The sequence below is a fragment of the Schistocerca americana genome, chromosome 2 (genome assembly GCF_021461395.2).
Source record: "Schistocerca americana isolate TAMUIC-IGC-003095 chromosome 2, iqSchAmer2.1, whole genome shotgun sequence".
NCBI lineage: Eukaryota > Metazoa > Arthropoda > Insecta > Orthoptera > Acrididae > Schistocerca > Schistocerca americana.
The window spans coordinates 572,479,666-572,496,058 of record NC_060120.1 but is presented as its reverse complement, the minus strand read 5'-3'; the positions used below and the strand labels follow the sequence as shown (position 1 = coordinate 572,496,058).

General features: G+C 41.6%; 1 protein-coding gene across 1 annotated transcript in view; it reads right to left on the bottom strand.

Moving 5' to 3' along the window:
• Nucleotides 1-8,916: 8,916 nt before the first annotated feature.
• The window catches only part of LOC124596056 (inositol-3-phosphate synthase 1-A), a 69,590-nt gene continuing 62,113 nt past the window's right edge, over nucleotides 8,917-16,393 (bottom strand). Inside the window, exons 9-10 of the mRNA XM_047135031.1 lie at nucleotides 11,046-11,211; nucleotides 8,917-10,459 (exon numbers count right to left, since the gene is read on the bottom strand). Of these exons, the coding sequence (XP_046990987.1) occupies nucleotides 11,053-11,211 (159 nt within the window). The 3' untranslated portion in view covers nucleotides 8,917-10,459; nucleotides 11,046-11,052. The remainder of the gene's footprint in view (nucleotides 10,460-11,045; nucleotides 11,212-16,393) is intronic.

The following is a 16,393-nucleotide window of genomic DNA, read 5'->3' as shown; positions in this document are numbered from 1 at the left end:
ACGACGTTACAATGACAGCATCTGTGTGCCACCACATGAGACATCCTTCCAGGTTCTCTGGTGATGATAGCCAAGATCCAAACAAGTGGATGAAGGTATATGAGTGTATAGCCAAATTTAACAAATGGGATGACACCATGTGTTTGGCTTACGTATTTTTCTACTTGGAGGGCACTGCCAAGCAATGATATGAGAACAATGAGGAGAAGTTCCCGAGCTGGGAAGTATTCCAGGCAGAACTGAGCAAGCATTTCGGCGACACGCAACTACAGAAGTGCAAGGCTGAAGATAAATTAAAGTGCAGGGCACAGCATTCAGGAGAAACTACAGCATCCTCCATTTAAGACATCTGGGAGCTGTGTAAAATAGTGGATCCTAGAATGAAGAAGGAAGATAAGGTTGCACATCTCATCAAGGAAGTTGCTGAGGACATGTATCGAGCCCTACTCCTGAAGGAGGTTTCGACAGCAGATGGCTTCATAAAATGTGCCAGTACATTGAGACAATGCATCAAAAAAGAATTACACGCAGCTGGAGGTGATGCTCCCCAACACGCTGATCAATGTCTCCATTGATATTTAGAAGCTCCAGCCAATCACCAAGCCACAACAACCTGGAAAACTAAAGGGTGCGACCTTCCTTGGAGGTGAGGCCGCCGACGAGAAAAATCACCCGCCGTCAATCACTAAAAAAATGATAGGAAACTACGTCGATATCCTCATGGATGGCCAACCAGCCCAAGCTCTTGGAGACTCTGGAGCATCATATTCAGTCATTTCGGAGAAGTACCATCGCCAGTTGCAGAAATCCGTATTTGTTGACAACAAAACACCTCTGCTGAAAGTGGCTAATAGGAAATATGTAAAGCTTACAGGAAGATGTACCATTCGTGTGGGTATAAGTGGCCCTACACAGCCCTTATAATTCATCATCTTACAAGAGTGTAGTCATGATGTCATCCTTGGATGTGACTTTTTGAAAGCTTCTCAGGCAATTATAGATCGCGGTCGCTCGAAGATTATGCTAGACAAGATGAGATACTGTGGACAGGAAGATGTGCATCCGAGTGTGTGGAGACTGTGTGCTGGATGAAGTGATCATTCCTGCAGTTAGCGCTAGAAAGGTAACTGTCACGTGTCATGCCATGCATCAACCCATGGATCTTTTAGTGGAATGTAAAACAAGCATACCACTGAAGAATAACTTGGTCATCCCAGCCTCTGTTGTCTCGTTTAAGAATGGATTTGGTGAACTGTGGTTAGTTAACTGTCACCGAGAACCGCAGATCCTTCCACGACGCATGAGCGTAGCAAACGCTGAGTGGGTAATTGAAGAACAGCTGGGTGTCATAGAAACTTTCCAACCTCAGTGTGTGGGCGAAATTAGCACTACCACTACAAGGCAAGATCTTCCAGCTCGACTATCACCAGATCTCACTAAGGAACGACTGAAGAAGCTACTTGCCATTCTTCAAGAGTTCTCTGAATGCTTCAATCCATAGGTGAAGAGCAAATTAGACAAATTGACGGTGAAGCACCAGATCAGAACTGGAGACCATCAGCCAATAAGCCAGAGAGCATATCGTGTGTCAGCAACAGAACATCGAATAATTCATGATGAGGTAGAGAAAATGATGAAGTATGACATCATTCAGCCTTCACAGAGCCCATGGTCGTCACCAGTGGTCCTCGTCACGAAGTAGGATGGCAGTTGGCGCTTTTGTGTTAATTACAGGAAGCTTAATAAGATAACTAAAAAGGACGTTTACCCTCTTCCATGAATTGGCGATACACTAGATTGTCTGAATGGGGCTAAGTTTTTCTCAACCATGGACATGTACTCGAGATACTGGCAAATCGAAGTAGATGAGGCTGATGGTGAGAAAACTGCATTCATCACCCCTGAGGCCTGTACGAGTTTAAAGTAATGCAATTTGGTTTGTGTAACGCACCATCAATTTTTTAAAAACAGATGATGGATAATCTTCTAAGGCATCTGAAATGGATGATGTGTCTGTTATTTAAATGTCATTATAGCGTTCTCAGAGACATTTGATTAACACACAAAAAGACTGAGGGCCGTTCTTATGTGTCCCCAACAAGCTGGACTGAAACTTAATCCAAGAAAGTCTCTCTTAGGAGTAAAAGAAATCAAAGTACTTGGGCATCTTGAGTCAAACGAAGACCCAGAAAAGGTGAGATCTATAACGGAATTTCCTATTTCTAAAAGTATTATAGATGTGCGAAGCTTCCTCGGATTACGTTATTACGTCGTTTTATCAAAGACTTTTGTAACAAAGCCAGGCCACTCCAAGAGTTGTTAAAAGCTGATGCTAAATTTATCTGGGGTGGTGGTCAACAAGATTCTTTCGATGTGGTGCGAAAATCTCTGACGACTGATCCTGTACTTGGGTGTGTATGATGAGAGAGCACCTACAGAACTACACATGGATGCCAGCGGGTATGGGATCGGTGCTGTTCTGGTGAAAATTTCGGATGGAAAAAAGGTTATAGTCTATGCTTCTAGGACATCTACAAAAGCCGAGAGAAACTCTCAACTACAGAAAGAGAATGTCTTGTTGTTATCTGGGCCATGTGCAAATTTCAACAGTATCTCTATGGAAGGCCATTCACAGTTGTTACAGACCATCATTCACTTTGTTGGTTGACAGGTCTTAATGATCGAACAGGACGATTCGCCAGGTGGGCAATACGTTTTCAAGAGTATGACATTACCATAGTGTAAGAAAGTGGAAAAAAACACGAAGATGGTGACTGTCTCTCAAGGAACACTGTGCAAGACCATCAAGACTGTGACTGTCTCGCTACACTCCAGGATCTCTCTGCTGCCCTAAATCGGTCAGAGGATGTGAAAGGACAATTTAAGATAGTTAATGGATTACTTTGCAAGAAAAACTTTGATCTGTTTGGAAAGACGTTGTTACCAGTGATTCTTAAACAAATGCGCTTAGATGCTCTACAGAAATTCCATGAGACACCTGAGGCCGAACATTTAGGATTTATTAAGACATACAATAGAATCTGCAAGAGATTTTTCAGGCCAATTTTATTTAGGAGTGTCTGTCACTACGTGTCACACTGTCGAGACTGCCAGAGGAGAAAGGCAGTTCCTCAGAAACCACCAGGACATCTGCTAGTGGCAATAGATGGATTATTGTTTGCACAGATTATCTGACACACTATGTCATTATAAAAGCTGTGAAAATCGCCAAAGCATCCAAAGTAGCCAAATTCATCATGGAAGACATTGTATTAAAACACGGTGCCCCAAGTTCATTAATTACGAATTGAGAGACAGTTTTTCAATCGAATCTTGTAATAGAGATAAATCATCGGTGCAACATTACTCATCACATGACGACTGCCTACCATGCGCAAATTAACGTGCTTACTGAACGCCTTAATAAGACCTTGGCCGACATGCTATCAATAGTAAATAATGTCGTGTGACGAGGGCCTCCCGTCGGGTAGACCGTTGAATGTTTGTCAATGTTGAGCAGAGTAACTGGGATGAGGTGCTACCTTTCGTGACATTTGCCTACAACACCGCCAACCGCCAAACAAGACACCACAGAATTTATGCCATTTTTCCTGGTGCATGGGCGTGAGGCGACTACAACGATGGACACTGTGTTTCCGCCGGATGACGTGGACAACGACTACATCGGCCAGGTATTAACCAGAGCTGAGGAAGCTCAGCAGTTAGCTCGACTCTGCATGCTGCAGGCTCAAGAAAACTATCGCTGAAGATATGACGCAAGCCACCGCCCTGTTGTCTACCAGCCTCGTGACCTCATCTGGATCTTCACTCCTGTTCGGAAGGTTGGTGTCTCTGAGAAGACCCTCTGGCACTACTTTGGACCTTATAAGGTTGTAAGACAGTTGTCTGATGTTACTTATGAAGTTGAAGATTTCGACCCCGACACAAGATGACGAAAGATCAGAGATACCGTCCACGTCCTTCAAATGAAGCCCTATAAGGATCCTGCAACCCAGGGTAAATCCGAAGCTCCAGTGACAGGCAACAAGCAGAAAGGTAATGAAGAGCATAGCAGCAAAATAAGTCCTAAGAAGATCACCGCCAGAGCGAGAATCAGTCATCGGGAGTCGGAGTATGCATGAATGACGACTCGTTCCCAGACTATGAGGACATAACACCGAGACGCTGTTCTCTTAAGGAGCGAGCAATGTCGCAGAAGAAGCTGAGTAGCACTGTGGTGTAGCGGTTACGATACTAAAATGATACTGGGAGGGTCGCGAGTTCAAACCTCACCTGGACTGTACAATAATTTCTATATTCAGTTCAGTACATTCTAGAAGTATCCACAAATGCCAAGAATCATTGTACTAGAATGTTCTGTAGCTGTATATATATACACTGTATGTGTTCTGGCTGGAGGCAGTTCACTCCATGCTCTTGTATGTGCAAGTGCTGAATAAACCTTCGTTAAGTGAAGTTAGTGTTCATCATTCATCTAATTACACCTTCTTTTACATGACAATGTAGAGAAAATGCACCTCACGACTCTTCGGAGGGACAGCCAGTATACAATGGTCAGGGTGTATACGACCCGGGACAACCGGGAAAAACCCAGGAATTTTTTCATCCGGGAGAAAAGTGGGAAAAACCCGGGAATTTTTTAGAATTCCGGGAATTTTTTAGAATTCCGGGAATTTTTCATTGCTTTTGTTTTCAGTTAAATTTTTGTAATTTTGACTGGTAAGAACCGATACTCTAACAAAGGATATTACTGTATCCCTCTACTACAGATAATACTGCAGCAATAAAACATGAACGAGAGAAAAAACGAAAATAAAACTTAAATTGCAAAGGAAATGCGCCATATACAGCAACCAAACACAGTGCTCATATAAGCGTCTGCCAACAGCAAAATGAGCCAAGGCTGTAAGAAGACTATGCGATGCTTCGTAACAACAAATTGCCTCCGATGTGCGTGACGTCACAACTGTTTACATTAGATTCGTTTTAGCAATTACAAGCAGGATCAAGCACATGCGCAGTTGAGTAGTACCTTCTCCCGCTTCTGGCTACAGAAATGTGGCTGTTGACTGTGTAAGCAGTCGCAGCAAGCAGCCAGATGCTACCGAGAAAAATTTTTTACTGGAGCACCCGAGTTGCCAGATTCATGCATGCGCAGCAGGACCAGATCTAGGAGGGGGAGGGGGCGAGAAATTCATATTCTTGAGGCGATTAGCATCCAGCGCACATAAGTCTATTGATTATTCGTATGACTTTGAAACGCATCCTTGTTGGTTTTTGAACACATTCTAACTGAATGAATCGTAAGTTGATTTGTGAATGCGTGCATAGTGTACATGATGTGTCTGTCAGGGGAATCCTCATCACATGTAGAAACAAACTTTCCTACAGACAAAAGCAGCTATACGAGCTGACTGGAGTAAAGCCGAACGGCTGAATGCCAACCGCTGTCTGATTGTCTGGTTGATTGGGTTTACGAATGATGAGCGTTGTTATAATCATTAGCAAAATCCACAGATTCAGACTACGGGAGTGGAAATAAATGAATAACAGGTAAGAAAGATCACATATTACCTTCTCAGTGTACCGAAGAAAATGAAATTTTGACGGAAAATTTTTGGCCAGATCGCTATACTAGTAAGGGCCAGTTGCACAGTCCCCAGCTAGCAGCCGCTTTAAGTTCTATTCTGGAAGAAGCGTGGAAAACACGTTGTACGAACATGTAACAACGCCTAACCGGAGAATAATCGCGGGATAACTAAACCGGCGATTCTAGCAGAGTTAGTGAAGTTAACCTGTGAATAAGCTTTGACATTGGCAGGAATAGTTACAGAATTAGTGATAACAAGACTGTTTGTTAGAATGAGGAAGGAGAAGAAATCGGGACATCACACAAATTATGGAACAATATGACGATTCCAAGTTTGTATAAAAATTTCATACTACTACTTTTTGATCTCATGTTTGAGAAACTGGAGCATATGAATAAAGTGTGAAACTATTGCCCAACGTAAAGCTTTTTGCTTGTAGTAGGCCTAATAGGCATTTGATATTTCAATTGTTGCAGTATTTGAAAGGCTTAGTTTGTTTTATCTAGCAGACAGTGACAAAATAGACATAATCAGATCGGGAAACCACACCAGTCTTGGGCCCTATTTGTATTAACAGCTTTTGCAGTATTAGACAGCGACATTTCGATTTTTCATGTAGCAAAATGTTTGACGAACTTTCGCAAAAAGGGAAGTACGACATGTAAAGCTGTAGCAAGATTACAGAGAAAAAAACTCTAGAGCTAAGGATTGAATAAATGTGTATTGTCTTGCTTGTCTCATGTCTTTACTGGGTCTATGTATCCTATATTTAATTTTATGTCACACAAAGCAGCAAGTTGCTATCTGATAGGGAATAAAGAGTGCATATTTTCTGAAGAGTTGTTTTTGACGTCCTATCCCGAACGCTCGAGGGAATGGCGGGGTATTGCCCCGGTTCGGGTATATCGTAGACCCGGGGCTGATGCGCAGAGCTGTCCGAGCTATAGTGGGGAAGTGGGTAGTCTCCACGTGACCCGTGTTTACATTTAGTGATTTTGCTGTTTCCTCTTCATCTACTGCTCTCACGTCAAATGAAAACAAAACAGATTTCTGTAGCCGGGAGCTATCCAGTGAATTAAAATACATTCACATAATTATGGAAGGCTAAAATGTGTTGTTAGTTGCAGATTTTATTTTATTTCCACCTTCCTGACAGTCAAGCATTAATTGCCTTGCAGAACAATGAAGTTATTTTTGCCGATTTGTTAAAGAAATTTTCTTTTATTAATCTTTTCCACTGAGGCAGACAATATATTTGAAACGAAGTGTTTAATTCCACACACTGTTCGCTGCATTTCAAGTGTGCATTTTTAACTTCTAGCACGTATGGCATTATGCCATAACAAACAACCAAACATGAGGTAACACAGTATTGGTACTACAAGAAAATTTACATCCCGAAAACCACATTGATAAGCTTAATATCAGGTCGTGGCCTACTTCACTGGGAATCTGGACATACGAATGTGCACTTTAAATGTGCACATTTTAGTATGGGTCACGAAATTCTGATGCTCTTGGAGTATCCTCTGATGTCTTGTTTCTTTTATGACATAATGTAAGATCTTTTAATGTTTTACACGTACAAACATAAGGGCTCCCTACGGCATCGTAGTTGCGCAAGCGCGGTGACACCTGTCATCTGGCGCTCTCTGGCAACTGCAAAAAAGAACCTATTTCTAACACGTCGCAGGAACATATTCCGAATGGTGGTTTGAAAAGCGTTACCATCAAAGCAAATTTCCTTTTACGCAAGTTGAACTATGTGCGAGAATGTATGATGAATTTCTTAAATCACAGAGCGTTTCACTTTCATTTAAAAATAAACTCTTTGATGACAAGCCATTTAGATGAATTTTGAGCCCAGAAGATCAGACATTTATGTTGTTATTAAAAATTTTACTGGCACATTTGTGTGATACATCGTAAATTGTAATATGTGCATAAAAGACCAACATTACATGTGAAAGCTTAGCTTCTCTTGCCACTTATTAATCTTTCAGACCAATATTATATGTGAAAGCTTTGCGTTTCGTGTAGCAACACTATGTATATTAATTTTAAACCGTTAACTTTTTCTGTTTGTGTGTGTGCGCGCTACTTACCAGTGATGTTGCTATTGGCTGACTACATCACGTGTCCTAAGCTCTGAATACCCGCTGTCATCGGCTGGCGAGATCACGTGACATGAGCTATGACTGGCTTACAAAAGCACATTGCAATCTCGATTTCAATGCTCGGAAAGTAACATGCGGTTTTTGGTTCAATTCGAATTTATACTTTCGTAAAACATGTTACTGCACATCAAAGATCTTTCCGAAACGTGTTTTTTTTCCCCCCCCCCGTGTTTAGTTTTCTAAAGCGCCGGGAAATTCTACGCCCGTGTATAAAACCATAATCATTCAAAGGACATAAGTTATACAGTTCCGAGAGAAAATATACTGTCAGTTAACAGGGAAAAAGTATGTTTTCACCCAGAAGAAAGTGTATTTTTAACCGGGAAATACGGGAGAAATCCGGGAATTTTGTTTCCTTGTCCACGTATACACCCTGTATGTTGCTACATCGACAGGAATCCAGAATTTGAGACTACATTTGCGGGATCTTTTCGGCATGAATTGAATGGACCTGCAATTGCTTGGCACTTATTGCTTGTCTATGGTTATATTTTCTCTAGGGTAGTAAGAACAAATAATTTCACCAAATTTAAGATACAAGAGTGAATTTATTAGCTGACAGGCAGTCAGCTTGGGATAAGTTTTTCTCAAAACAGAGAAATATGAGAAGCTTCAGAAACCTGTTCCTTGGCACAACATCCTTGGTGAAAGTAGTCCCCCCTCCCCCAAAACACACACACACACACACACACACACACACACACACACACACACACACACAAAGGAAACATCAAATCATCATCTACGGACATTCCTTTTGCACAAAGTACACCCCAAGCATATAAAAAGCTATCAGTTTGCCAGTTCCTCATGAGACAGGTTACAATAATTGTTTTTAGTGCTTTTTGAAAATTTGATATATTTCTTCATGTGATACCAGCACTGCTTCATCACAAATAAGAGGGAAAGCAGAGTCATCTATTCATTGGCTAACATGAAGTAGGGGGACCTCTTCTCTCCTTTAGAACTTTTGCAGTCAACAGAAGAAGAAATGAAATGGGTAAAAGGAGAGCGTGGAGCACTTCACACAACAATACAAGGAAAAGGAACTGATAGCTTACTGTGTGAAGGACTATAAACTATAGGAGACCATCCGCTTGCTTTGACTAAAAAAATTAACATGCGAGTTGGACATTAATTTTCAAATATTTATTCAAAATTAAAATCAACACAAAAATAGTAACAACTACTTTACAAACATTTATAACAAACTATTAATTCTATTACACAGATTACATGAACAGTTGTGTATTTATTCATAATCTATATGTCTTTGGCCATTTTCAGACTTCTGTTACTGGTCCAATGTGTCACCTGTCCAGTTTCACCTTATGAGACCTGCAGTAGTCATCATAAAATGATCCATACTTTACCAATAAGCAGCACAGAATAGGAGGAATGCAATGTATAGCACCATAACACATTTGTATTCTTTAATATTTTAACATTTTTCTTGTGCCCTTTTAAGAAATTACGTCATTCAACATGAAATATAATGGGTTTCTCTCCTAATCACCACCAGGTACATTTTCTCCACTGTTTTGGCAGAAATTTGCCATCTGTTTATGCACTGTATAGCTGTAGTCTGCCTAAGCAAACACTGCCCATGATGTCTTTCATGCAACGTCCAATGTCAGTGGAATGCATCAGTTTGTCACAAGTTACAATCAACATGATTTTTAACGAGGAATTTTACATGCCCATTCAATAGGGAGGTTCCAAACTAGTTGAGTGCAACGTTGTTTAATTGACGTGTATTAACAGGGACAGTAAAACATGAAGAATAGCCATTTCTTTAAGTCAGCATGGGACAAGATGGCGCTGCTGATGCTGGATTACTGGTTATTCTTCGTTTTTCCTATTGATACTGGAGTACTGGTTATTCTTCTTTTTTCAACACGTATCGATGAAACTAATCTAGCATTAGATTAGTCTGGGACCATTGTATCGAATATGCCTGCAAAATTTCACTTTGAAGATCATTTTGTTTTTAAAGGGAAACAAACCAATGCATTCTGTCAACACTAAGCGTTGCATTAAAGATGTGATGAGCAGTATTTCTGTAAGGATGACTGACTACACATCGCAAAATCAAAATTGCAAACATCTGCCAAAACACTGAAGAAATTGGGCCTCAGGTCTCCTAGGAGGGACACCATATATATTACCAGTTAAGTGCCACAAGAGGAACTCAAAACTTAAAATAATTGTCATTCCTATATTACATTAAATGACTAACTATAATACTGAATTCAGATTCACTACAATAATTCTGATAACATACATACAGTGCATCACACAATTTCACGAGCCTATTTGCACATAAAGTTTACGTAACTATGAGATCCTTTTTCATAATACACAAATGGAGAAACATCAAATGCATGTATTATTCTACAACATATAGCAATTACATATTTTCATCTACACTGGTCACAAACAAAAATAAATGCATCTCATGATATGACAGTGGATTTCTTTATCTACAAACGTTTGTGGCTTAAATGAAATGGCACAAAAAGTTTTTGGTTGTTAGGAATTATATGGTTAAGTACACAATTTTTAAATGCATAACATCATGTTTGGCTGTTTAAATAATGAAATATGTGCTTACTGACAAAAAGTTATTGATCTGTAGTGATTTTCAGTACACGCACCCAGAAGCTCCACCTGTGAATGAAAAACCAGTACAAGCACTCTTTTCTAAAAGTTGTAATGGTACGGCAACAAATTAGTTTAATGGACATAATAAACACTGTCTAATAAACAGTCTGTCATTGTTTTTGGGATATAAACTTATCGACACCAGAAAGCAAATAATAAGAAATCTTTGAAAAATCATAACAGCTCATATATTGTTACAATCGTAAAAACACATGAAGATTAAAATTATGTAGGACTCAAAATGTTGGAATACTGGGTCTTTCATAATTGATGATCATGCTTAGAAACTTGACTACTTTATTTGCACCAGCAATATGTCACACACAAAAAAAGCTGTCTCCCTAATGTCACTGCACACTATTCTATCTCTCATTTCTTAATGCACTGAGGAATGCATATGCTCATTTTGGGAACAGAACTCGTTATGATCTTTCTTAAAAAACAAAGTGTGGTCTGCAAAAAATCATGTGCAGTTTAAAATTTCAATTACTAAGAACGTGAATGATAGATGATATCAATCACTGACTAAAGAATTGGAAAATTTTCACCGTTGAGATTACAGCTATTAAAGTTTAGTATGAAATACATTTACCCATATGTCATGATGTACTCTCCAATAACGGAAACTGAAGTTTGTGCTCCAAAAGCATATTATTTTCTGGAGGAAGCCCAATACAGGCACGCATTATGTTTTCAATACAAGCACGCTGCTTTGCTAAGGCATTAACAACTGGTGTCCCTGGTGGAACTAAGGGAGCCTGAAAAGTAACAAGTGAAACCTATATCTGCAATCATTTTAGTAACAAAAATTTTAAAAAGCACAAGGAGACAATACAGACATAATGAAAGCAGAAATAAATTAAATATATTTCACACAATTTGAACAATTCTTCAAGAGGAATACACATTTAACAAAAAACTTGTTTACCTGCTCAAATGTATTGTGCTGTACTGATTCTCGAATGGAAGGATATAAGTGATTGATATAAAACAGAGATAAGGTTTACAGCAAAGAATGCTCCGGTCTAAAAGAAATTATTTTATTGTTCAATATCTTTACACTGTTAAAGTTTTGTGCCTTTTTATTTGTGTCTTTTGAATATTGTGAAATAAAACCTAAGCAACTTCTTGGCAGACGATCCATGGGCCTTCTAGAGAACATAATCCTGAACCTTCTAATTTGTTGGCTGGGGGGGGGGGGGGGGTGATCCGAAATAGCTAGGTTATCGGTCCCCTGACTTAATGCAGCAGAAACTAAGGGAGGAGCAACACCAACAGCACAGTCCAATCGATGGGAAAGGAAGACGGGCAAAGAAATAGGCAGAAGGAACATCAGTGTGGCAGGAAGAGTAAAGAACAGGATGGGAGAGGAGGAGGATACCAGAGGCATTACATGTGGTGAGGTGTTGGCGCTGCCGCTGACCCACCCCCATCCCCACACACCAGACCATGACCATGACCATGACCATACCAGGGTACACATTCAAGAAAAGGGAAAACAAAACAGCACAAAATACCAGACAAAATGTAGGGAAAATCCCCGGCATTGAGGTAAGGCTGAACATCTCCCAAACAAATGCCAATTCTAATCAAGGGACGCCAACTCCAAACAGAAATTCAGGTACTTAAATCTGGAAATCTGGTAGGGCAAACCACTTTCGTGAAGAAAACTGAAGATAAGGAAAATCATGCAAGGCTTGTCTGCTGAGGCCTGTAACAAGGAAGGTGAAAGGGTGTATTTAGTGTGAAGGGCCAAAACATGGGGGCAGTCCAGCAAAATATATGGTTCACCATGAGGGCGGCCCTCCATTATAGAGGCGGGGGGAAAAAAACAGTGGGTCAATCTAGTATGGTCGATACGAAGACAGCAGAGGATGGTAGATTCCTGGTAGGAGTGGCAGAAGCAAGGATGCCACCTCGCGGGTGCCCCTTAGTAGCACAAAGTTTATTAGGCAGGGGAGTGGGCCGCCAAGATGATCAGCAAACTCATTGCCCATGTAGTCGAGTATCCAACAGAAATTAACCAAACAAGCACCATGCCCAAGGTTGCTGAAAAAGTCATGGATGGCAGAGAGCAATAGATGGAATTGGGGGTGGGGGGTGGGGGGGCGAGGGGACAGGTTATAGTCTAAAGGCCACTCATCAAGTCCTTACATAACAGAACTTCGTTGAAGTAGGGCCGTTTAACAAAGCACAGGGCCCAGTAAATCAGTTCCACAGAGATGGTGTTCCGTGACAGCAGAAGACATGAAGGCATATCACACAAAATCTGCAGATTTGGAGACAATGATGCAAAAAACAATAGCATCCCAAAACTTCAGTAAAAGGGGCAAAACAAACAATGCAACACCATCAGAGCAATGGAGGCTTTTGGATCGTGGCAGAGATCCGTATGAATCTGTGGTCAAGGAACTAACCAAGGGCGAGTGTTCAGAAGAGAACATGGAGAACAGGACAAAGATGGAAGACGAAAATCGAAATGGAGAGAAGCAAGGCAGAGCCCAAAAAGTAAACCCACCTGAAGGCTGGCAGTGGATGGGCAATGTCTTGAAACCGCAAAAAGACTAGAATAGAAGGGGTGAGTAGGGAAACAGTGGATATGGATGGTATAGGTAACCAGGGGCTGGGACATACAAACTGAAAGAAGAGGCTTCCTGGGTCAACCTGAAGACTATCGAGAGGGTTAGTGCAAAAGGCACCTGTGGTCAAACTGATACCAAGATGGTGGACCAAGTCCGAGAGAAGCAGTGTGGAAGGGTCAGCAAAGCCACAAACTTAAGAACCATAGTCCACATGGAGGAGAAGAGTTTAATGATCTGTGCCCCAAGACATGTGGGCAAGGAACCAAAGGTCACTGAGATAATGGAAACAGCCAATCTTCGGAAGGTGGATATATAAGCTTGCTGTTAAAAATAAGACCCAAAGAACAGAACCTGGGGAGCACTTAGGCATGGGGCATCGAGGTAGAGCTCTGGACTGCGATGGACCATAGTACAGCAACATAAATACACAACTCGTAATTTAAGCGGAGGGAACTGAAAACAGTGTGTGAGGGGGCCCCCATTACCAGCAGATGCCAAAGAAGCAGGATACTTCTCCAGTGAGGTGGAGTGAGCAGCCCCCGGAGGGGAGTGCATGGGAACCGCAGGGGAGTGGGAGAGGAGAGGGGATAAGGAGGAGAGGGAAAAGAACATAACAGGAGCAAAGCTAGATGTCTTAGACACAGGGTGCACATGATCATATTTCTGATGGGCCTCAGTGTTGGATAAACGATCAAGGGACTTTTACTCCTGTCCCTTCTTTTCCTTCTTATAAACTGGAGAATGCAGCAAGCGTGGAGAGTGATCCAGAATGAAATTTCCACTCTATAGCAGAGTGTGCACCGATATGAAACTTTCTGGCAGATTAAAACTGCATATTTGACTGAGACTCATACTCAGGACTTTTGCCTTTCGCAGCCAAGTGCCCTGCAGACAGATAAGAGCTTCTGTGGAGTTTGGAAGGTCGAGATGGGGTACTGGTGAATCTAAAGCTGTGAGGATGGATAGTGAGACATGCTTGAAGGTAGCTCAGTCAGTATAGTATTTACTCGCAAATGGAAAATGTCCTGAGTTTGGTCTCAGTCAGGCACACAGTTTTAATCTGCCAGGAAGTTTTCTGGAGAGTGATGGTCATGACAATTAACGCACAAGGGTGGCAGAACACAGGTGCTCCCCTCATGGAGTGGGTGTCCACATTCACTGCATACAGGGGTCTGCTGTACAGTGGAAAGACATCACCCCAAAACAAAGACACCAAAAACACCTCACAGGTTATGGGACGTACAGACTTCATGTCACACCGATAAACCACGACCTTGACCTTCTCCAGGATGGTAAACCCCTCCCTTCAAATTCCAGTATCAATGTGGTTGTCCTTATGGCCTTTCTGAACACATCAAACAAAACAAATGTCCGCTGCTCCTCGTCAGCTTGCAGGATGAGGTCCCTATGGAAAATGACACTGAACCATATTCAAAGACTGATGAGGAGTAATAGAGATCGTGATGTTGTCAACATGGTCACATGCATCACGGGCTGCAGAAGTAGTTCTGATCAACAGGGAACCCAATTCCATCTTACTCAGAGTGTCCAATTTTTGTCCTAGTCAGTCATGGTGCAGATCAGGTAGCAGAAAGGGGGTTTCACCATAAGGCAGCGAGACTGGCCCTTCCCTCAGTGGGTAGGCAGGGAAGAGAAGGCCACAATGTCATAATAAGCAGCATTAAAGGATCGATTCCAAACTAGAGAGAGGGCTGCAGAAGAATGGCCACGTTTTTGGAGCTTACTATGTTTCACATGAAAAGCATCCGCTCTGATACCATGAACTCCGATAATGGGCTCTTCCCTTGGGTACCACCCAGCCACAGCAGGTACAATCTGGCATGGCAGCCATTGCTGGGAGTTGATGATGCTCCAGAATGATAAGCAACTACTCAGACATACATGGTGAGGTAGCATCTCAGGTATCAGAAGTGTGATCCCTGTGTTGTCAGGGGGCTCAACCAAAAGAGCACATAATAATAACAATACACCCCCCCCTCCCCTTGCCACCCACTGACTGGCTACCGTATTGAAACAAAAACAGGTCAAGGAAAAGATGGAAGATGTGATAAGGCCACATGCCGAAGATGCTAAGTAACTCGGTTTTCCCCTGTTGGGTCACACTATGGAGACTTAACTTTAGATGGAGAGGTCAAACCCCAAAAAGGGGGGAAGGGGTAAAAAAAACAATGGAAATAAAAATTAAAAATAAAATAAAATTCAAAAAGGACCAAGAGGAACAGAACCATAAGGGATCACAGTAACCAGGTGGATAGCCCGGGCGATGTATGCATGGACATCGAGAGAGGGGAGGAAGGGGGTAGAGGGAAAGGAGGGATGGACAGAGGAAAAGGAGGGATGGACAGAGGAAAAGGAGGGATGGACAGAGGAAAAGGAGGGATGGACAGAGGAAAAGGAGGGATGGACAGAGGAAAAGGAGGGATGGACAGAGGAAAAGGAGGGATGGACAGAGGAAAAGGAGGGATGGACAGAGGAAAAGGAGGGATGGACAGAGGAAAAGGAGGGATGGACAGAGGAAAAGGAGGGATGGACAGAGGAAAAGGAGGGATGGACAGAGGAAAAGGAGGGATGGACAGAGGAAAAGGAGGGATGGACAGAGGAAAAGGAGGGATGGACAGAGGAAAAGGAGGGATGGACAGAGGAAAAGGAGGGATGGACAGAGGAAAAGGAGGGATGGACAGAGGGGAGGAAGAAAGGGCCACAATAGGTCATGTCCTACCCACAAAGTCGTGAAAGAGCTGTGGACATTCATAGTCAATGCTGTAACATTTCAATGTATGTACAACAATTATACTTCAATATGGTGCACAAATATTTTTCCTTCTTTATCTTGTGTGGAATTAACTGGAATTGTGACTTCACAATACTGTTTTTCTCATAGAAGATGCTCCACTCATTGTGATCCATTACCCGCCAATCAGTGATTGCAAGCTGAATTGACAGGGCTCTCCGTGCATGTTATTGGAGAGAGAAGAGATTTGTCATATCCTTGTGTCCTGCTACAACATAATATCCAGCCTTTTTTTCCCTTTTTCCTTCTACTGCTGCTCTAGAATATCATTTCACACATTCCCTGCAGTCCCTTCCAACATAAAAGAAAACCTAAGAAGGATTCTCGCACTTCCACAATGTGGTCTTCTATATGGACATATCTACTTATATGGCACATTTGATCAGTTCTGCTTTCACTCAGAGTGCTATCCAAAATTATTCCATAATACTTTGTCTTTTTTATACAAGTAATAATTTTTTTCCTTAGTAGTTCAACAACTATAAAAATAAATTCATTTTGTTTCTCTTTCACCCATCTTCAAATTTTAAATGTTGCTCTTTCATT